The sequence below is a fragment of the Ictalurus furcatus genome, chromosome 10 (assembly GCF_023375685.1).
Source record: "Ictalurus furcatus strain D&B chromosome 10, Billie_1.0, whole genome shotgun sequence".
In the NCBI taxonomy this organism is placed as follows: domain Eukaryota; kingdom Metazoa; phylum Chordata; class Actinopteri; order Siluriformes; family Ictaluridae; genus Ictalurus; species Ictalurus furcatus.
In genome coordinates this window covers 8873977-8897900 of record NC_071264.1, presented here as the reverse complement: position 1 = coordinate 8897900, position 23924 = coordinate 8873977, and the positions used below count along the sequence as shown (strand labels likewise).

Below are 23924 nucleotides of genomic sequence, written 5' to 3'. Positions count from 1 at the left end.
AACCAGCATCAGTTCTGATCATAATTACCAAACAGTCATTCATTTTCAGAATTGTAATCCTTTATGCTGGTTTGTTTACATAATGCCACGGATGTGTTTTTTTTTTTTTTTATGAAAAAAAATATTTTCCATATACTAAATGCTAAGCAGAATTTTTTTTCTTTGATTATTACAGCCTTTGATATGACAACAACATTCATTCTGATGCATTCATATTTTTTATGCTGTGTCAGATAAAAAAAAAAAACCTACCACTCAGGTCCATAAAGGACAAAAATGTCCATGTAAAAAAACTGTCATAGAAATATTATACATATATAAAAAAAAAATTTCCCACTTTCACTGACTTTTTTTAAATGCTTTTACCAGCATCAGTTCTGATCATAATGACCAAACATTCATTCAGTGACTGAATTTGAACCCTTTAAACACTGGTTTCTTTACATAATGCAAAAAATCTTCAAAGCTCAGGAACCTTAATTGACTCATATACATGGGGTTTGATTTGTGATTTCCACTACAATATCATTTCTTTCTCTCCAACTCTAATATCCACACACACACTGATATCTGCATGATTTATTCGGTGGGTCTGCAGTGCTCTATATAATACAGCAGAATGAGGGGAAAAAATGAAACGTATGTATTTTCACCACAAAATAATAAAACATAAAAATTCAATATTTTGAAACATTGTCAACAAAATAAATGCCATATGAACTCAAAATGCATGATTTTATAAGCATAAACGTCATGGAGATTAAATATTGCGGTTTGAATGGGTTACCATGGGGACACGTTTGTCCTTAAGGTCCTGAGTGTAATTATTTTGTGTACCTAGTTTAAAACAGATTTATGAAAGCAAACTTCAATACAAATACACACCTTTTGCTAAATTTATGCTGCTTGCATTAACACAGACAAAATGAAAAAGAGAAAAACGTCCATAAGGACACACAAGGGTTAAACAGGTCTGTCAGAACAGCTCACGGTGTTAGCATATAGCATGTTGTGGGAGTGTTTTAAAGCGTGTAGCCGACATTCATCGTTTGTTTTTTTGTAAAATGTTGATTAGTTGTTAGTAATTTGTTAAAGCCTCGTGTGAGAAACTGCAGGGAAAGCTAGTCTCACCTGAGAGCAACTTCCTGTCATTACACTTTATACTATATAGTACCAAGTGTTTGTTTGTTTGTTTGTTTGTCTGTGTCAGTTGTGTAACCAGTGCTTGGCGTTTTTTTCCACCCCACACATCCCTAACCCACTTCACAGTGGTACTGTTTCTTTTCTGGAAAAGAAATATGATTAAAAATGATTTCCCCACTGCTTTTTCTCACTGGTGGAAAGAAGTTACGAGCTCTTTTTACTCCGAGGTAAATAACATTGGCATTTCGACTTCAGTCGGCTTCACGTCTGCTTTATTTCTGGTCATTTCCTACTTAATGTAAGTAATGGTGCGGTCTTATTTCCTAATATTAAGAAAATGGGAGCTTAAATGTGTATCCTGGTAATATGTCAGTTTTGAGGCCTTCCTTTCTAGACTCATATGCAGCAGGTCAAAGTTCAGAGATGCTGCAGCTTGTGTGTTGTACTCTCTGATTGGAGATCTGTGTCAGCTTGCTGGAGCTTTTCTCTCTAATCAGACCTTCTTTCAGGTGAAAGCCAACGAAAACAAGCTTGTTACACTTTATTCATCTTTGAACTTGAATTTATCTTGAATAACTAACTTGAATTATTTTTTCTTTCTCTCCCCTCCAGCGTGTTATGGCTTCAATAATGGCGAGCTTGGATGTTGTGCTTTTCATTTCAGTCACTTTGCCGCTTTGTTGGTGGTACCATTCCACCACTGGTAAGATGGGTTCATTGTGTTTGTGTCATGTTCCTTTACTAATAAGTGATGAATATACACTATGTAGGAAAAAGGATGTGGACACTCGAGTATCGAAGATCCCGTTCCAAATCCATAGGCATTAATATAGATTTTGCTGCTGTTATAATAACTTGTACGATTCTGAGAAGGCTTTCTACTGGATTTTGGAGCGTGGTTGTGGGGATTTGTGTTCATTCAGCCACGAAAGCGCAACCGGTTTGGCACTGATGTCCGGTAAGAAGGCCTGGTGTGATGTCTGTGTTCCGGTTCATCCCAAAGGTGTTCAGTCAGGTTGAGTTCAGGGATCTGTGCAGGACGCTCGTGTTCCTCCACTCCGTCCTTGACAAATCATCATGTCTTCATGGAGCTCGCTTTGTGCGTTGAACATATTTGGGCCACTTACTTCCATTGAAGAAAAACCTTAGTGCTATAGCATACAAAGACATTCTAGACAATAGTGCATTTCCAGCTTCATGGCAACACAGTTCGGCAGAAGGTCCACATATGGGTGTGATGGTCAGGTGAACACGTACTTTTAGTCATATGTAGGTCAGTTCTGCGTTTATGTTTTGTTCAAGGAAGGAGAGTGAGAATGTTAAGCAGAAGAAGGAGGCAGAACGTCCTGATGGTCTGTCTACTGTTTGGAACGGGAGGATGTGTTTACGCTGATATACGTGTACGCTACACGCAAGCAGTCTTCCACGGCCCTCCAACCAGCAGGAAGCTGCTGAACGTCGTTGTACATGTGAGTGACCTGATCCTCTCTTACCTGCACAACACCACGTTTGAATGGCTTTGCTAAACACTTGACTTTTTGTGACATAAGAGTGTATTCAAGAAGTTGTGGTTTGTGTTGGTTTCTGAGAACAGGATCAGACTGAACTGCTTGGTTATGTGCTTGGTCTTCTGTATTTCGCCATTAGCTGGACTTCCAGGATTCCTTTCTTTCTGAAAGCTGTGAGTAACCTCTATGAGCACCTCCAGTCGTTTTGAGGTTGTTTGTTTTGAGAAGTCTTTTTACAAATGAACTCGTATACACCTTTAGTTCAAATATCTTTTTGTCTTGTAATTTGCATCCTGCAGAACAGAGGAGAGATGAGTAATTCGACGCATGTTTCCTCAAGGAGTTTTAGCGCTTTGGCTGGAGCTCTTTATGCCTCTGCCATACTGCTCTATGACCCGCGGCTGGAGTCTGTTGTCAAAGCGCTGCCGTGGATTCTCTCAGGAGCGTGCTGTGCAATTCTGGATTTCTTTGTATCCTTTTACGTATAGCACCTACAGGCATATATCATCCCGGTGTCATTTTAGTCCTTTAACTATCTGAACTTTCAGATTTTGCTCCTCTCATGTTATAGAATCTGCTATAAGTGCCAGTCCGCTGGGACGCTGGATTCGGATACAGAGTCCCTATTGGGCAGATTCCACAGAGTTACATCTGGTCTGTATCACAGCCCCAAAGACAAAAATGCCAGAAAGCATATCTCGTCCTGGAAGAGTAGCTCAAAAATGCCCGAGATGGAACCTTATAGAAACACTAAAGTTCAGCCTATTCGAACGGTATGTATTTTTTTAGACTGTGATGATGATGATGATGATGAAATCTGTGCTCTCCTCCTTTTATGCTGTCTTGTCTAGTTCTTGTATCTTAATGATCATAGGCATATAATTGAACAGGATGGATAGTGGAAATGCTTTTGGAAAACACTGTGATGCTTCTTACATTGCCAGATAAATTCTTAACACTTTATATTTTAGCATTATGAAAGCTCATTTTAAATGGGGGGGGGGGACTGAGGAAGTTATGGGTGTGGATAGGTGAATTGAGAAACGTATGTAAGACCTTTCTTTGTTTGCTTAGCTCACTTTAATTACATGCTGTATTTGTTGCTAACTTGGTCTAGTTTTATCCTTGGTTTAAAAAACCAAGGATGCCTGTAAACTGTAAAATCCGAGAAACTCCAGGGGTTCAAAAAACCTTTGACTGGCAGCATATACTGAGAAACACTTTAACTATTTGATGATGTATTTCCTTGTTTTCTAGGTGTGTCTGAAGGAGGTTACTCTCACTCGGGAGGACTCCGCAGACAGCCAACCTCTGAAGGGATCTGTGAAGGTGGTCAGGGTCGATGAGCGTTATTCTTCAGGCAGTGCTACAGATTCATCTTGCCTTAGCTCTGAGCTAGAGGTTAGCCATGCCTTTTTCAATAAACTCCACTCTGGTCAATGCAGGTAATTAGTGATAACGAAAGTATTCATAGACATGTGTATATGGGGCATGAGTAAAATCCGCTGTATGTACACCATATGATTGATTTCTAAACTAGATTACAATAAAAATCTCATCATTTAGACCAGCTGTTACAGGAGGTGGAGCTGAGGCACACGGAGGGGAGGATGGGGCAGCTTTTGGAAGGGACTAACGTGGAAATCATAACTGGCTGACCGACAGAGTAGTGTTTATATTTCTGTGTCAATTAGCAAACTGTATTTTGAGATCGAATGAATAGATGAATGACCTAGTTAATACCCTTTTTTTATTATTATTATATTTTTTTTTTAAATACGTTATGATAAGGATGTACTGTAAAACAAATTCCTGGGCTTGTTTTTTTATTATTATTTTTTTCTTCTTCAATAACCTCATCTCTGGATGAACACACTGCCTTTTTATCCATTTTTAATTGCTATGAGCCAGTAGGTGGCAGTAAAGTCTTTTTACAGGTGTAAAAATACAAAAAAGCCTAACCCTAAGGCGTATCAAGTCTGTACTGCAGTCTGATGGTTTGACTCATGGAAAGGAATTTCCCCGTACTGAAAGCTGATTTGTACATTTCCTGAATGATTCATAACTCTTGGAGAACATTTAAAAAGATGTAGTTAAACAGTGAACATTGTAAACCTCTAGAACTCATGAGCAGTTCGAGATGTTGCAGTTTTTCATAATAGTATTCACTAAATAATATTCAATACTCAAAACACCTGAATAATATTCTGAATACCTGAATAATAAGCCTGGGGTGTACAGTGTTGCCTCAAAAAGGAAGAATCCTGCTTATTTAAGGCATTAAAGCCAAAGGCTAATTCTTTTTCTTGTTGTTGTTATTGTTCACATATGTAGTATTAATGATTTTGTAGCTTGATGATGCTCACCATGCTTTCTTCTTTTCCTTTTTTCTCTCAAATTTTTTATTGAATGAAAAGAGAAGGCAGTCACAATATTTGAAACAACAGAGACACGACTTTTCTGAATTGTTTTTACTTTTTATAACAGAGAGAAGAGGGGGACAAATAACTTGGTAAATAAATGAATAAAATATATAAATGTGCATGTATAACTACATCTATAGACAAATGCTAAAATAAACATATACAAATGGATAACAGTAAAGACGATGCTTGGACAGCCAAGAATAATACACACTTTAAAAAAAAAAAGAAGAAGGGGGGGTGGGTTGAAAGAGAATCAGTCAGAGGGCAAAGTTTGATGAGAATTAAAGTGGTTTATAAACGGCTGCCATTTATCACTACAAAAAAAATCCAGCGCTGCCATTCCAAGAACATCTTATCAAGTCCACCTTCAAAAAGAACATGGTATCATCAAGCCATAGTGTAGTAGTTGGTGGTTTAGTGGACTTCCAGAGAAATAAAGTCCATCTTCTAGCTACTAAGGAGGTGAAGGCTAACAAGGGTAATTTAGAAATAGGGAACCGGTCGACATAACTGCAAAAGATACCATCCTTGTAGAGATCTCAGAAAAATCTTAATCCTTTACCATACCACTCCTGAAAAAACAGGATCTGTAATCGATGGAGGAAATAAATAATTTCTAAACAATTGCATTAAAGAAGAGGCAGAAACAAACTTAAAGTGGCATCTAAACTGCCCCCATATCTTAAAGGTGGAAATGAAATCCTGTAATGAAGTAAATAAACATGAATTTTCTTCCAGACTACTCCATGGGCCCTTGGATGAGCTGAACCTGTACATTAACTTATCTATATTGGCTGACCAGTAATATAATGTAAAATCAGGTAGCGACAACACCCCCCAACCCCCCCATTAACTTGACTTGTTTGGAGTAATACTTTCTCAATTCTGGGCACTTTACCATTGCACAGAAAAGGAGTATTATTTGGTACTTAAAACCAGACCTACTTGGTTTAAATGGAAGCTCACCATGCTTTCTGACATATCCATGCTTTAGCATAGACCTAACCAAAAAGATCGTATCCAATTATTAGGCAAAAACTGGCCACATTATGACCAATCAAATCCGCATGAAGATAAATAAAGACTGTGCATCTGCATAGAAGATGGTGGCTATTCATGATTTCAGACACTGTTTGACACTCTACCGTGCAGCTGAGCCATTTATCATACTGCTGCCCTGTGGTCAAAAATCTAAAAATTGATTTTGTGGTCTGCAAATCTCAGCTGCAAGAACATACCACAGTAATGAAATATTCCCCCTCTGTGGTTGGGCGCAGGAGGAACCTACTGAAAGTTTAGTCCAAATCCAACACAAGAATCACTAGTGTTAAGGCTTTTGTTTCCAAATGGGTGCATTCAGAGCTGACACCAGATCTGCTGTCCCATGTAGACACCTAAATAAATACAAAGATGTTTGTAGGTGCTGTGTATGGGAAAGTTTATGACCAATATCTACAGTGTCCTCCACTAATATTTGCCACCCTTGGTTAATGTGAGCAAAGAAGGCTGTGAAAAATTGTCTTTATTGTTTAACCTTTTGATATTTTGTTAAAAAAAAAAATCACAAAAAATACTCTGCTCTCTTGGATCTCAAACAATTGCAAACAAAACACAGGTTTGTAAACAAAAAAAAATAAATAAATTTGTTAAATATTTGTGTGCAACAATTATTGGCACATTTTTAGTAAATACTTTGTGCTACCTCCCCTTGCCAAGATAACAGCTCTGAGTCTTCTATAATGCCTGATGAGGTTGGAGAATACATGGCAAGGGATCTGAGATCATTACTCCATACAGCATCTCTCTAGATCAATCAAATTTTCTTTATCTATTATGTTCAGTTCACCACACAGGTTTTCTATGGGGTTCAAGTCAGGGGACTGGGATGGCCATGGCAGGACCTTGATTTTTTGGTCAGTAAACCATTTTTGTGTTGATTTTGATGAATGTTTTGGATCATTGTCCTGTTGGAAGATCCACCCACGGCCCATTTTAAGCTTTCTGACCGAGGCAGTAAGGTTTTCATTTAATATCTGATATTTGATAAGATACATGGCATCATAACAAAATGTCCAGGTCATCTGGCAGAAAAACAGCCCCAAAACATTAAAGAGCCACCACCATATTTAACTGTGGTCATGAGGTACTTTACCATATGGCTACCTCTCTGTGTGCTCCAAAACCACCTCTGGTGTTTATTGCTAAACAGCTCTATTTTGGTTTCATCTGACCCGATCACATTTTAAGTTCCAGGAGTGTCTGGCAAACTGAAGACGCTTGAGTTGTTTTTTTGGATGAGAGTAGAGACTTTTTTCTTGAAACCCTTCCAAACAACTTGTGGTGATGTAGGTGACTTCGGATTGTAGTTTTGGAGACTTTTTGACCCCAAGATTCAACTAACCTGCAATTCTCCAGCTGTGATCCTTGGAGATTTTTTGACCACTCGAACCATCCTCTTCACGGTACGTTGAGACGATATAAACACACGTCCAATTCCAGGTTGATTCATAACATTTCCAGTTGACTGGAATTTCTTAATTCTTGCCCTGATGGTGGAAATGGGTATTTTCTATGTTTGTGCTATTTTCTTATAGCCTCTTCCCATTTTGTGAAGTACAGTGACCTTTTGCTGCACATCACAGCTATATTCCTTGGTCTTACCCATTGTTATGTTGATTAAGGGAATTTGGCCTATGTGTTACCTCATATTTATACTCCTGTGAAACAGAAAGTCACGCTTAAATAATTTTCTGTTACTAGTCACCCAGGTGTGCTAAAACATTTTTTAATATCGATGAGAATGTACTTCATTGGGGTGCCAATAATTGTTGCACACACACATTTAACAAAGATATTTTTGATAAACCTGTGTTTGCAATTGTTTGATATCCATGAGAGCAGAGTATGTTTTATTTATTTATTTTTTTAAACAAAAGATCAAAAGGTTAAACAATAAAGAATTTTTTTCCACAGGCTTACTTGCCAAAAGGTGCCAATATTTTTGGAGGGCACTGTAGGTTTGCATGTATGACTAACATGCGTGCAGAAAGAAAGTAACAAAATATATATATATAAAGGGAAAATATGAAAACATTTTTGCAGATTTTTTCCATCGTCATTTATCTGTTAATCTGAGGCAAAAGCGTAGTTTATTAATTTCCAAATAAAACCAGTTGTTATTCATTTTTAATTTGTGAATACAAGCTCATTTTACATTCTCTTCATTCAGTGGGTAAGTTGGTAATGATGATGAAACCCATACATTATGGGCTCCAATATAATTGCATATTTTCATTTTAACTTATTTATTTATTTTATAAATAGAGCAAATTGCTAAGAATTAGATTCAGGCTGAAGGGATGCAGGCTATGAAGAGAGCACTGGATTGAATGTAGATGGAAACTCCGACGTCAATACACAGATATTAATTCCCCTTCTTATCCCAAGACACACAGCCAGACCCAGTATTGCCACAGCTATCCTATCCTTTGTCCTGTACCACAAGACTCTCTCTCTCTCTCTCTCTCTCTCTCTCTCGCTCTCTCGCTCTCTCTCTCCCCTCTTTGCCCCACTAGACGTTCTGCCATTCCTTTTGCAGACATTGTTGTCTGTTCAACTCCTACCTCATTTTTTATGGTGTGTATTGTCATCTGACCATTTCCTTGTTGGAGTTGGTGGAATGTTATGCATCATACATGTGGCATGCGCTATGAAGTTCTTGTACCAGAGAATATATGTTGTTTATGTACGGAATAGCAGTAAACAGTCATTCCATCCACATCTACTTCTCTCTGTCTGTCTCTCTCTCCTGAAGACTTCCCCATGCTGGGAAACTTTACCAAACTGTTACACAGCACTGGCATCCACGACCGCTTCCATAAATGTATACGAACAAAAACTTCACGACATCACCTTATGATTATCCGTTTTAGTTTGTTAAACACCACCACTATTTTTGTTGTTGTTGTTTAAAAATCCGTTTATTATTTAGCTTGGATCATGTGGAGGCGCTTTGTAAAAGTCAGTCAATTTTCCGACCCGGTGTTTAGTTCCTGTTATTGATGACATCACAATCGCTGCAAACAGTCATACTTTCTTGTCTGTCAGTCAGCCTGTCATGTTACTGAGGAACAAGAACGAATAAATTCCAGTGTCCTGAACACTCTAATCTCATAGACGTTCCATAATAGTAAACGGCTACAAATGTCGTTCATTAATACATTAAAAATTGTAATTGTTGACAAATCCCGGTTGGTTAAAAGTCTCCAACATTCAAATTTACTCGCAATACTCTCTTATCTCTTCTTCTTCTTCTTCTTCTTCTTCTTCTTCTTCTTCTTCTCCTCCCTATAAATACACTTGTTACTCGAAGGCCCCAGAGTTAGTTTGAGAACATACCTGTACCTTAAAAAACAAACGGTATCATGAAGACAAAGAAGCTATCAAACACATCACAAAGGGCTGGAAGTGCACCACTCAGGGTACGGTGAGAATAAAAATATCCCAGACTTTGAACATCCCATGGAGCACCATTAAATCCATTATTACACAATGGATCGTTTTTCACCTCCTACAGCCTCAGAAGCACTTTGCTTGCACAGTTGATGAAGGAAATTTTCTGAAACGTTCTGTTTCACTGGTAACTTCATGTACTATGCTTAACTTCTTTACATACACCATACAGTAAGTATATGCATATAACCTGTACCTTGTGCATGTGATGATGCAGTTCAGTGAAGGTATTAGCTCATAACCCTGCGTTTTAGTGCAACAGGAAATCCTTGTGTGCCATGTTTTCTAGCACAGCCAAGCTGTTTCTTGGCCCTCACTGTTGCTCTTAAGAATGCCTGGTTATTGAGGATGTCATTTAGTCAAAAACAAAAGTGAATTGCTCAAGGTGAAAACAATTGAACTTTGTTTTATTCACTAAACAGGAAAACGGCAAACTATGTGAACCTTCTGAGAAGCACGTGGACTATGGAGTAGGTTATATGGAGTTCTCGGTGTCTCCTCCTACAACAATAAACTTGAGGTTGACCTGATTGTCTTTTTGTTTTCCTGTAAGACACGGCACTTAGGACGAGAGTTGCCCCTGTACACGTTTGTGCACTGCACTTTCATAACTCTGCTCGTCTGACACATCCGTTTTATATTTGTTAAATCACAGAAAGAGTCAATAAATATTTATCTAGGGCATTTGTACACTGTGTAAGTCACTCGGTACTGTGAGAGACATGGATATCGTTTTCTTTTAATGCTAGGCCAGTTTGTGTGATTTTAAAACAAAAAAATATATATTTTACACATTGTATGGGTATCAAACGACAAAATAAAATGTCAAGTTGTTGCTAAAGTACATCAAAAAGCAATCTCCATGCAACCCTTGATTTGTGAGTGATATAACCTCCCTGTATCATTAACTGGTCTGTTGATGTTCCACTTGATTATGTGAATCCTGGCCCTAAGCCATGCTTCCATGACCACAACACAGCACAAAACTTACTCTCACAGTTCTCCTCCATTGTGTCTGGATAACATTTGCGCTAAGCACTCAGACAGGAAGCTGTGGGAAATGGCTGTGAGGTCTATAGGGATTTGGCTCCCTACTTAGCTGAGAGTGGCACAGATGCCAATATCATTAACATATATATTTACATTTCTGTCCTCTGGCTGAGGCGTGCTTCCAAAGCGGTTTGCAATTGAGACAGGATAGAGCTGAGCAGTTGATATGGTTAAGGGCCTTGCCCAAGGGCCCAATATTGGCAGTTTGGCAGTGCTGGTATTTAAACTTAAGCTCGTGCTTGAGCTTGTGTAGCTTGTGCTACAGCGGGGCGGCTGTGGTTCAGGTGGTAGAGCGGGTTGTCCACTAATCTTAGGGTTGGCGATTCGATTCCCAGCCCGCATGACCCCACATGCCGAAGTGTCCTTGGGCAAGACGCTGAACCCCAAGTTGCTCCTGATGGCAGGCTAGCACCTTGAATGGAAGCTTGGCATTCTTTTGTGTGTGTGTGAGAATGGGTGAATGAGAAAAGCACTTTGTAGAACTGCTAAGGTTAAAAAACAAAGCGCTATATAAGTGTGGGCCATTTACAGTTTTTACCATTATAAAAGGCAGTTTACTGAAATGGAAAGTATGTCGAGACCTGACCATCACACCCATATGTGGTTCTTCCCCAAACTGTTGCTACAACGTTGGGAGCACAAAGTTGAATGTTTCTAGAATGTTTCTGTTTGCTATAGCTTTATAGTTTCTCTTCACTGGACCTAAGAGGCACAAACATGTTCCAGCATGACAATACCTCTGTGCACAAATCGTGCTCCATTGTTTACCAAGGTTGGAGCGGAAGAACTCGAGTGTCTTTAATGGAGCCCAGACCTCAACCCCACTGAACCCGAGTGCACCTCGGGTCTCCTCACCCGACATCAGTGCCTGACCTCACTAAAGCTCTTGTGTACGAATGAACACAAATCCCCACAGTCATACTTCCAAATCTTCCCAGAAGAGCGGAGGTTATTATGTATTAAAAAAAAGCACCTATGGTCAGGTGTCCACAAACTTCACGCCGACTTTATCTAGCTGAACTTTGACTGGAGAATTGGTGAACTTCAGCCTTATGAGCCTGCTGTGTTGCAATATCTGATATAGAATGGATTGCAGACTGGATATGCATATTAAGTTTGTTATAATTGAACAAAGGTAGCTTATGTTCATCTGGTTGTTTAATAACTGTTGTTGGTAGCTACAAAATATTTCCATGCAAGTTAAGTCTTAACAGTTTAATACTGTATGTCTGACAAAGCAAAAAAAAACAAGCCCAGGCCTTTGTTGTAGTTGCTTCAGTGCCTTGGTGTCCCCATACAGCTTTATGACCTTTTGGTGAAATGCCTTACTGTATATGCTGAAATTGATATACCATTCCAGTAATGTCTCTTACACTCCAGTGTTTTACTCTCTTTCATGCAGTGGGACTTTGAAGAGACCCCACCACAATGGAGTTCACAGAATGGAGACGGGCAAAAGACAGACGCGTTCCCTCTGCAGGAATGGACGGTAGACCAGAGGTCCAAGTCTAACATGAGATCCTGCTCTAGTGCTTGTTTCTGTAACAGTGCTGATCTGGAAGAGAGGATGGTTTCAGGATGCCCTGACACTGACTTTCAGAACCTTTCAGCTTCTGTGCAATGATCATGGATTCACAGTACCGATTCAACATTGTGATGTTTCAGTACATTCATATTTAATGAGATAAACTATAATAAAGGAGAGCAATATTCTGTTTTTTGAACATTTACAGTCATGTGTAGTAAGATAAGATTTCCATCTTGCCAAATAAGACTTGTAAAAAGAGTCATGATTTTGTCAGTCAGATAAGCTAGTCAATATATCTGCCGGCATGCTTGCTCTTTCGTAAGGGAACCATTTCATTACTTGTGTTTGTCACGCATGCCGTAGCACTGATTAATGAGATCACACTAAAAGCAGAAACATAAGAAGATCAAGCCAAAACAGATAAATGCAGGGAGGTGTCCAATAAACTATCCTAATAAAAAACAACATTGCCCTTTCACAGGCCTGAAAGTTCCATGGGTTGTTTCCTGTATTTTCATGGTTGGACAGTTTTATCTAAGCTGGACTGCAGAAAGGTCCAGATAAGACCCAGACAGCCAGGGCTGTTAAGCGTTCTCTCTTGTCATCCGCCTCGGCCATTCTTGTCCTGTGACTTAGTGGCTTGGTAGTATTGTGCCCATGTCAGTCTTGTCTAACAGATGAGTAGCAAGGAGACTTCCCAAAAAGTCTGATAGTGGGACAATGTAGTGATTAGAGGTTGTTGAACACATTGTGGAAGTGGATTGGGGACGTATCAAATGACCGATTAGTTCCAAGGTGCTGTAATTCAAACACAGCAGATCTGTAAATCTCCTTTTTACTTTCCACTATTGTCTGTTTGTCTGAATATTTTTTATCATTTGACACATTCAAGATATCTGACGTTTGTTGTTTTTTTTTTTTTGGCTCCTTCCGATCCCTTTTTGAACTGGCGTTACGGAAGTTCTGTGGGAACCACCTCACTGGCTTTAGATCGCACTGATGTACATAATAAAGGAGGGCGGATCTGTCGGCTATCCGGAACTACTGAACCAAACACTCATGTTAAAGGTCTGTCTATAGTTAAGCAATATTGCACGAGCAAGAGTGCTGGTGCACAGAATATCAGCACGGCTGATAGAGTCGCAGGCAATCATGTCAGTATCGCTGATATTTCTATAAACAAGACATTAATATTGAATAACTGATATTTCAGACACAGTATGAGCAAATATTTTGTTTTGCTCTGTCAACAAAAATAGTTCCCAAAGATGCCATAGGTGGATGGAGCATTGTATGTTGCCGTGGTAATGCACAGACTGACTGACAGGCTATAGTAAGTGTAGTAACGGTTTCAGTGTAATATTGCTAGAACTGGAATTTTATGTAGTGAATACAGACAAGTTGAGTGATACAAACAGTGAAATGTCCCAGTGCAGTTATAGTAATATCTTTATCTTTTTCCAATCAAATTAGTGGACTGGAGCTAACTGTGGACTGTACAAATCTAATGTAGATTCTTATACCTTACTGACCACTGCCTGGGCTTTACTTGACAACCTTGTGTTGGGGCCAGAGCAACAGATGTATTCATTTTCCCTTTTGAAACCTTGGGAAATAAAGCAATCGTCCAGTCCATAGAAATAACTGGAATTCTGTTGCACATTAAACTGGGGGCAAGGATTAGGACATGTCAGTCTGCAACTGTGAATGTAGGTTCTTGGTCTTCTTTTGGAAGAAGCCTCCAAACTCAATTTAATAATTGACTTGGCATTATTGTTTCCATTCGACCAGCACTTACCAGCTGGAAAAGATGGTCTACACGATATGGCCAAAAGTATGTGAACACCTGACTATCAGACCCATACAGGTGCATCTCAAAAAAATTTGAATATCGTGGAAAAGTTTGTTTTTTTTCTGCAATTTAATTTTAAAAAGTGAACTTTCTTATATTCTAGATTCATTACACATAAAATTATATTTCCAGCCTTTTTTTGTTTTAATCTCGATGATTACGGCTCACGGCTCATGGAAATCAAAACTCCAGTATCTCAAAATATTAGAATAAAGAATTTATAACACAGAAATGTCGACCTTCTGAAAAGTATGTTAATTTATGCACTCGATACTCGGTTGTGGCTTTAATCCTTTTGCACGAATTACTGCATCAATGCGGCGTGGCATGGAGGCAATCAGCCTGTGGCACTGGTGAGGTGTTCTGGAAGCCCAGGTTGCTTTGATAGTGGCCTTCAGCTCTTCTGTATTGTTGGGTCTGGTGTCTCTCATAGATTCTCTATGGGGTTCAGGTCAGGCAAGTTGGCTGTACAATCAAGCACAGTAATACCACGGTCAGCAAACCAGTTACTAGTAGTTTTTATCACTGTGGGCAGGGGCCGAGTCCTGCTGGAAAATGAAATCAACATCTCCATAAAGCTCGTCAGCAGATGGAAGCATGAAGTGCTCTAAAATCTCCTGGTAGACGCTGCTTCGACTCTCGACTTGAGAAAACACAGCGGACCAACACCAGCAGATGACATGGCACCCCAAATCATCACTGACTGTGGAAACTTCACACTGGACTTCAAGCAACTTGGATTCTGTGTCTCTCCACTTTTCCTCCAGACTCTGGAACCTTGATTTCCAAATGAAATGCAACATTTACTTTCATCTTCCCCATGATTGTGGTTGTGTACTGAACCGGACTGAGAGATCAAAGCCTCAGGAAACATTTGCAAGTGTTTTGAGTTAATTAGCTGATTAGATGACATCTCAGGTCGACATTCCTGTATTACAAATTTAATCAAGATTAAAGCAAAAAAGATTAAATATTTCAATATTTCACAAACTTTTCCATGACATTCTAATTTGTTGAGATGCAACTGTATGTGGTTCTTCCCAATCTGTTGCCACAAAAATGTTGTGGCATGCAATCATGTAGGGTGTCTTTGTATGGTGTACATTTACAGTTTTCTTTCACTGGAACTAAGAGACTTAAACCTCTGACATGCCTCTGTGCACAAAGTGAGCTCCGTGAAGACATTGCTTGCCAACATTGGATTGGAACCCCATGAACACCTCTGGGACGAACTGGAACGCCGACTTGCACCCCAGACCTCCTCATCACCCAACATCAGTACCTGATCTCACTAGCGCTCTTGTAGCTGCATGAGCACAAATCCCCACTCCAGTATCCAGTGGAAAGCCTTCCCAGAAGACTGGAGGATATAACAAACACACGTGGGTGGGATTATCAGGTGTCCACATACTTTTGGCCCATCATGTATAGAAAATGTTTTCTTTTTTTCTTTAATGTATTCATGTGTTGTGTAGTGTAATTACAAAACTACTTCACCACGACAGAAGACACCCAGGCATTACACGCGGTTGGGTATGAGCTCATTTCCCGTGCGTCACTTCCTGAACAGCGCTCGCGAAGCCAGTTTAGGGCAGTCAAAGCCATACTTCTCGGTGTCGCGTGCGCTGTCAACATCCAGCATACACATACACTTTACCGGATAATACAACTCGGTGCGCGCGCGTGTGGTAGCTTCTCCTAGATCAACAACGCGCTTCATCATGGCTTTAAGGTGATCTTCAATCCAGGTGGTGCTGGGTACGTGCTTTACTCACTCACTCACTCACTCACTCACCCACACACACACTCACATTCATACACTCATACACACGCGCACAGTGTCAGGGACGAGTGTGCGCGCGTGATTGAGAGAAAGACTTAATAATAATAATAAGTTAATGGGGCTTGATACATGTTTCTCACCGGTGTCTTGAGCTCAGTTTAAGCGGGTTATAAACACCGACACACTCGCCCCGTGCCTCGTTCCTTATCCGTGTGTACTGATGTATTGATTTAGCTCGTGTTAGCCGTTAAAGCTAGCCTGGTCAGGATTTCCTCTCCATTTAAAAACAAACTAGGAGTCAGACCTCTAAAAGTCTAATCTGACCTCCGGGTCTTTATAGCTAGCTCTCTGATTGAGGTGTAGCTGGATTAAACCGTCTGTCTGACCCTCACACCCGAGCTGTCACACTGCATTTTAACTGCCGCTTTGTTTCATTTTATGAACATGTTTTTTTTTTTAATCCCTCTAGAGCCGGAAGCTTGTTAATGAACAGCAGTGTTTTACTGCTTCACCGCCATCTGGATCCGCCGTGTTGTGTCAGAGCTTTAGCCGCGCTTTAGCTTAGCCACTTGACTCGAGTGCAGCGTTTCCCCTTTACACACACACACACACGTCAGCGGAGTCAAAGCTGAATAAACTCATTACTCATTCAGACGCCTCGAAATCTGAGGGAAAAAGGCAATAAACTACTCCAGGCTGTAAATGCGTCAGTGTAATTTGTATACAAATGTAATATAAATGCTTAAGGTTAATATTGTTTAACTTCCAATGTATTTTATATATTTATTTATATTTATATATAATATACTGATCAGCCATGACATTAACCCTTAACCCCACCTGCCTAATCTTGTGTCCCCCTTGCTCTGTGGTGTCTTGCACCAAGACGTTCGCAGCAGATTCTGTACGTTGTGAAACGGGACCTCCATGGATCGGACTTGTTTGTCCAGAACGTTCCGCGGATCCCTGATCGGATTGAGATTTGAGGAATTCGGAGGCCGGGTCAACGTCTCGATTACTCTGTCGTGTTGCTGAAACCGTTGCTCCTGAACCATTTGTTGAGCGTGGCAGGGCAGATTATCGTGCTGAAAGACGCCGCTGCAGTTAGGACGAGTGGATTTGGTCTGCAGCATTGTTTAGGTCGGGGGTACGTGTTAAAGCAACATCAACATGAAGGCCAGGACTCAGGGTTTCCCAGCAGAACGTCATCCAGAGAATTAGACTGCCTCAGCCGGCTTGCTTTCTTACTATAGTGCATCCTGGTGCCGTCTCTTCCCCGGGTAACGACACACACGCACGCACACACGGCCGTCCACATGATGTAAAAGAAAATGTGATTCATCAGACCAGACCACCTTCTTTCATTGCTCCATGGTCCAGTTCTGATGCTCATGTGCCCATTGTAGGTGTTTTCAGTGGTGTACAGGGGTCAGCATGGGCACTCTGACCAGTCTGCAGCTACACAGCCCCATACACAGTGTGCTGTGATGCACTGTGTGTTCTGACTCCTTTCTGTCATAACCAGTATGAACTTTTTCACCAGTTTGTGCAACAGAAGCTCTTCTGTGGGATCGGACCAGACGGACTAGCCTTCACTCCCCACACGCATCAGTGAGCCTTCGGTGCCCATGATCCTGTCACCGGTTCACCGGTTGTCCTTCCTTGGACCACTTTTGGTGGGTATTAACCACTTCATACCGGGAACACCCCACAAGACCTGCTGTTTTGGAGATGTTCAGACCCAGTCGTCTGCCATCACAATTTGTCCCTCATCAGAGTCGCTCAGATCTTTTACGCTTGCCCATTTTTCCTGCTTCCAACACATCAACTTCGAGAACTGACTTTTCACTTGCTGCCTAATATATCCCACCCCTTGACAATTATATGACGAGATAATCAATGTTATTCAATTCCCCTGTCAGCGGTTTTAACGTTATGGCTGGTACCATTATAGATGATATGGATATGGTGTATGTATGTATATTAAAATAGCAATAAAGAGATTAAAAGCATTAAAAGAAATAGGCTTGGAGACAATTTCTATCACCCGACTCCTCCAATAATCGATGATAAATCATACACTTTGTTAATGTTTGTGTTGTTTATTATTACCGAGTACGAACATGTGCCATGTGCAGTACGCAACACCTGCTGGCCCTGAGCTGGCAGATCCAGAGTCCGAAAGCTTATCGTTTCAGTAATACAACACAAATTAGCACCTTGGAGCCCAAAACCGTGCGCGTAACCGTGAGTATTACTTATCTTCGACAAAGAAGGTAAAGAATTTAATTATAGCCGCAAGGCAGTCGGTGGGTTAAGGTTTCACATACACTACATGGCCACAAAAGTTTGTGGATACCTGGTCATCGTCATGCTGGAGCAGGTTTGAGCCTCTTCGTTCCAGTGAAGGGAAATTGTAAAGCTACAGCACACACTGACTTTCTATACTTTCCAACTTTGTGGCCCACTTAGTTGTGATGGTCAGGGGTCCAGATATTTCTGGTGTATAGTGTATGTTCCTTCAGTATAACATATAGTTAAAAATAACGTATGTAGAGATGTTTAAATACTTCCCTCTCCCATGCTGAATCTGATATCATTTGTATCGGTATATTCCTCGGTTTATCCGAGCAGCTGTTCCAGCTGTGTCAGATATTAGACAGAAAGATATGTAATACTCCTTTATGGGGCATTTCATTATTTTAAAAGGAATTTTTTCTGCTTTTTTTTAAATGATTTTTTTTGCCTTAAGAGTGTATTCTTGTTTTGTCCCATAGGATACAACCACTTTATTACGTTATTTTGAGGATCAGTTGTAAAATAGAGGTTCACTTGTCTTCCCCCGACCCCATTCAAAATAAATAGTTCGGATTCATACATTCTGTTCGTACTGTCCATGTACATTTTCAGCTCTGCAGATTGACTAGATTTAGATCTTTTGCTCATTAAAACCTTTTCACTGAAGCGCCAGAGGGTAAATTGTTCACGTGCGAATACTAGAGTCGCGATACGTTCGACTCGGACTACGCTAGACAAGTTAACGGGGCTTATTAGGGATGTCGAGGAGAGATTTTGGCCGGACGGATATTTCGAACCAAACGTATTAAATAGGGCTGCGAGGAAATGTCTGATCTAACAGTTTAAAGATAACCGTTGATAGCGGTGATGATTGGATGATTAGAAAGTGATAAATGAACCTCACACACAAACACCCACCCACAAGTCTAGCCGATATGCCTGTATCATAAGGAAGTTGACCATGATGGTATTTTGTTTGTACACTATCCTGATGCTTCTGGTTTGTTTAGACTAAAAGGATTATCAGAATTTTCATCTTATACGGATGTTATTTTTTTTTTTCCCCCAGCGTGTAGACCTGCCTTAGCAATCTCATCTCGTCTCGTCTCGTCTCGTCTGGTCTGGTCTCATCTCGTGTCATGTCCTGTTCTTGCTGAACTCTAGCTGTTCAGAGTTACGCAGTTAGTGCTGGACAAAATGACCAAACCGGCTTCTCGTGTACGATATGGGATGGACGGCAGTGCTGGCTGGGGCTTTTGACGACGCGTCAGTCTCTGAGGTCTGCCTTTTTCAGGTATTGTCTACATTCACTCGCATGGCACACGCACGTAAAGCAACAACAAAAAAGTTTCATATTTAATAAGCTAGTTTATTCTACTGACGAACCAGACTTCAGTCACGTTTATCAAAATTGGTTTGTAAATGTTGGCGTACACTAGCTCCCACTCGGTTGCGCACTCACTTTTGTAGTTCACTACTAATAGTAGTGCCTGGTTTAGACCATTAATCTACAATACAAGAAGATTTATACGACTTCCGCTTATTTGAAATAAATAGTAAAAATGGCAGATGTTAAACACGCATGCTCCTGTTTATAAAATATATATATATATATATATGTGTGTGTGTGTATATGTGTGTGTGTGTGTGTGTGTGTGTGTGTGTGTGTGTGTGTATGTATATGTACTCGTAGTAAGTGTGTGTCGGATATTCTTTCATACGTTTTCAATAAGGAATTTTAAAGTGCACCTATTATGGTTTTGAAACGTGCCTAATTTTGTTTTAAAGGTCTCATACAATAGATTTACATGCATCCAAGGTCAAAAAACACTTAAATGTGCTCATAATTTAAACTGCAGCATTACTGTTTTTTCCCCCCAGTGTCACAAACGACTCGTTAAATGATTTGTTCTAAACTCCTCCTTTCAGAGAGCATACTCTGCTCTGATTGGTCAGACGTCCCAGTCTGTTGTGATTGGTCTACCACTGTCAGCGAGCAGCCGATGAAGATCAGAGGCGGGGCTTTTTGTTAAACCTACGTAGATTAGTACAGGAAGTAAGTCTGGAATCACTAACGACTCGTTTCAGCTGTTCAGAATCAGTTCCTTCTTTTGGGAGTCAATAACTAAGTTTGGCTCTGGGTCACTGATCAGAAGGTTGTGGGGGGTTCAAGGGGATGGTTCAAGCCTCAACACTGCCAAGCTGTCTTATGTATTCCGGGGGTGGCGTACCGTGGCTGACCCCGTGTAAATGTAATCCCGTCTGAACAGGGTTGACGATGCATTTGTCTTGGTAAATTATGTTTCAGCTGGAAAGGAGTGTTTAAATGTTCCTGGTTGAAAGTTGAAAAGAATCATTACAACACATTCAGATCACATTCAGCACTTTCTCTATAAGATCACAAGACTTTCTGGAACTAGGTACTAATCCTGTCCTCAGATTGCCAAATTGCCAAATGCTTCCCATGTTTGTTCCGTAATTTACACCAAGCTTTCTGCACTCTTCTCTCAGAGTTTGGGTAACGCAAGCAACTTGAAGGAATCTTAACGCTTTCCAAGAGAAGCATGCTTTGAGGTGGTGCCCTGGTTACTTCTCACAGGCTGGGTCTAAGACTTTAGCGTATGACAGAAAGTCTGCCAGTGTTGATTCCTGACCAGGATGTGAAATGTCCTGACATGGTGTAAGTCTCTCAAGCCACGTCGGGAGTGTTTGCCTCGAACAACCGAGGTGGGGGGGATAAATAATAACCCGTATGCGGTTTGCCTCTAACAAGTCCAAGACAAAGCCGGGATAGTGCAGCGAAGTGCTATGGATTAAAAATAGAAGCGAATGTGAAACGTGAGACCGAAGTGAGAAGCATAAACTTCAGATTCAATCCCAAAGATCAACTTTGAACCGGTGATTCCTTTTCTTTTCTTTAAAGAAAATAATAAGCCAATTTCAGAGTATTGTTTATGAGGACTAACACCCGATTGAAGTAAAATAGTGGAAACGTGTGATTCTGTATTATTGACATGAATTAAAGAATATAACTAAAATAAAAATTAAACCAAGCCAACACCACCCCCGTGAACAGTCAGCCTCAGCTGGTGGAAGATTTCGCTGATTGACTTTTCATTGTTAATAAATCAATGTAATAGATCATTTTATTTGCGTAGAAGTGAGTCAAAATAACTTCCACCTCTGCGTTTCAAGCTTTACCCTGACGGTTCATTCGTTCCATGCTCCCTGCTGCTCTTTATCTTTTTATGGAGTTTTGTGGGCGTGACTAAATGCAAAATCAGCATTTCTGAAACGTTTGTAAATCCAGCTCAAAAGTTTTAGTTCGGTTCGGCTTACTCAGACATTTCACACACAACTCGATATAAAAATCGATTATAAAAAAAAAAAAAAAAAAAAGCATATTGTTTGTAGGCAGTTTTTTATTGACGTGAAACATTTCTGCAGTTCTGTATTTTTTTTTCTCTCTCTCTCTCTTTCTGCCTCTTAGGATTTACTTGTTAGCAGTGCTGGCACCTCTGTGTTTACAGCCCCTCTAAATCAGATCTTTTATAGAGGTGAAGAACAACACCTTTGTAACCGGTCGTTTTTGTTTTTGAACTTCCTGCTTCTTACCAGAGCAACGTTTTCTTCACAACGGCTCACGCTCTCTGTAGGATCCCTTGAGGTTCATGGGCCGCCATCAAGCTCATCAGATGTAAACAGTAGCATATACTGTTGTGAGTAAGTGAAAGATTTGGTCTGAGATGGATGGCGGCTAAGTACTTTGTAAGAAATAGAACACCCTGGATAGATACACGCTATATGGGTAAAAGTTTGTGGACATTTGACCAATCACATGCCACGTGTGCTTGTTGAACATCCCATTCCAGATTTAGTCCTTCTTTCCTCTTACAATAACCTCCACTCTTCTGGGAAGGCTTTCCACTAGATTTTGGAGCGTGGCTGTGGGGATTTGTGTTCATTCTGCTACAAGAGCGTTAGAGATGTCAGGTGAGGAGGTCTGGGGTGCAGTCGGCGTTCCAGTTCATCCCAAAGGTGTTCAGTTGGGTTGAGGTCAGGGATCTGTGTAGGACACTCGAGTTCTTCCACTCCAACAAGTTTGTGGAATGCCATATTGTGTATAACGAGTGCCCAGTCCTGTCCATAAAGGGCCAGTTTGGATGCTGGTTGAGATCAGCTGGTTAAACGGGTGAATCCCGGTTTGGGCCCGGATGAAAAGCTGCAGCCACACCGGCCCTTTGGGTACTGACCTGACCTACGCATACTGGTAATGCTTCTTTGCTAAGTCAGTCTGTATAGGATTTCGTGGATTTAAAAAAAAAAATTGTGATCGTTGCAGCCAAAAAGTTTGCAAAAACTTGCTGAGTTTTTTGGGTTTTTTTAAATATAGGGAAAGTACTTGAATTGGTGAAATTGCAATGGCACCAAATTGTGTTGCACGGTCTTTCGTAAAGGGCTAGAATGCACGTCGCGATGATGGCTCGTGGCGCGTCTCAGGTTAAACGTGCGGAAAATCTGCGGTAATTTTTTTTTAAATTGCAAGCTCCTCCGAATATTGCGTAGTTTGTGTTCGTTCCTGCAATCGCGAATTCCTGGCGGGACTGGTAAGTGGTGAAACGTCTTGAAGCTTATAATGCAGTTCCAGTTGGCCAGAAACACTGCTCCAAAAATATATATAGTCTGAGATTAAATACATGAATGTGTTGCTCAAGCACTAATGGAAGCACCTCAACATGATATCAAGGGATTCCCCCCTTTTGACTGCAATCAACCAGCCCCAAACTTTACCTAGAGTCTTTAAAAGATCCAAAAAAAATCCAGCAACTATGCTGCGTTCGATTAAAGGTCGTAACTCGTCATTTCCCGACCTCAAACCAGGAAATACCAATGAAACCCCCCTTCTTAGGAACTCTGCGTGGTCTTCTCACCTCTGAGTTCCTCAGAGTATAACAAGAGATCAATGTTCAGTCAACATGGTCGCTCGGAGTGGCACTTCTTACCGTTAAATGAGGAGTCATACTGTAATATACAAGTATTAGCTTTAGATCAGTCATCATACCGATGCACCCGCTTGTTAGATCTATAAACTATACAGTGTGCGGTACTGTGAAGGAAAATCCGCCTCTCTCATTACAGAATGCAGCATATATGAAGCTCCTTGAGTCTCTGAGCTCATGTTTTTGTTTTTATGTAAACCGATTCTGAAGCTCGTGGTCAGAAGGGTGTACAAAAAGTGTCAAAGTACTGCGGGTCATGGGCAGCGCGAGAAGCTGACTCTTTGATTTTCTTTTTAACCCGTTAGCGAGCGCAATCCGATTCGTCGTGTTTATCCTGCCGCACGGCAGAAACTGGAGAGAGGAAGAAATGTAATAAATCCTCATCCGTTTCCAGCACATCACAGGGGGGAAAAAAGTATCATCTTTATTACGTTTAGAAGATTTTGGCTTCGTCATAGTCACGGTTTTTCATTTGTGTCGGTCTGTTTTGTAATATCTTAGGAGCTCAGGGTTTTCTGGTGTGATGCCGAGCTTGGCACGAGTGCACAGCCTTGTAGGCATTTTCATTTGTTTTAGGAAGGCAAATGAAAGCCTTAAAATTAGAGAAACAAGCTGTATGCAGTCCTGAGCAATCACACACACACAGCAGAACACTAAAGGAGGCATTGGTTGGACGGATCCTCCGGTCAGATGAAGAGGTACAGATGGTGCGTCAGTGGCTGCACCTGCAACCGTAAGAAGAATGTTATTTCTAGAAGAATTCGAAGACTCGTTCGGAACCGAACGAAACGGAGATTATGTATAAACGGAGATTAAAATAAAAT

At 40.6% G+C, this 23924-nt stretch overlaps 2 protein-coding genes across 5 annotated transcripts in view; both read left to right on the top strand.

Moving 5' to 3' along the window:
* Positions 1-740: 740 nt before the first annotated feature.
* Positions 741-14151, top strand: tmem44 (transmembrane protein 44). 2 transcript variants are annotated; one of them, XM_053635079.1, is made up of 9 exons: positions 741-1370; positions 1538-1652; positions 1756-1846; positions 2446-2612; positions 2738-2824; positions 2951-3121; positions 3200-3424; positions 3909-4052; positions 12042-14151. In XM_053635079.1, the coding sequence occupies exons 1-9, from the start codon at positions 1309-1311 to the stop codon at positions 12261-12263; spliced, it is 1284 nt and encodes a 427-aa protein (XP_053491054.1). In that variant the 5' UTR covers positions 741-1308; the 3' UTR covers positions 12264-14151. The 2 variants fall into 2 exon arrangements, with proteins under 2 accessions (XP_053491054.1, XP_053491056.1); XM_053635081.1 differs by lacking the exon at positions 741-1370 and adding an exon at positions 1393-1441.
* A 1413-nt stretch (positions 14152-15564) lies between these two features.
* Positions 15565-23924, top strand: part of atp13a3 (ATPase 13A3) — a 43169-nt gene continuing 34809 nt past the window's right edge. Inside the window, exons 1-4 of one of the 3 annotated variants that reach the window (XM_053634158.1) lie at positions 15565-15777; positions 16689-17082; positions 17346-17478; positions 19170-19394. The gene's annotated coding sequence lies outside the window, so the exon portion shown is untranslated. Of the gene's footprint in view, positions 15778-16688; positions 17479-19169; positions 19395-23924 lie in introns of all 3 variants that reach the window. The other 2 variants (XM_053634160.1, XM_053634157.1) reach the window with 2 other exon arrangements.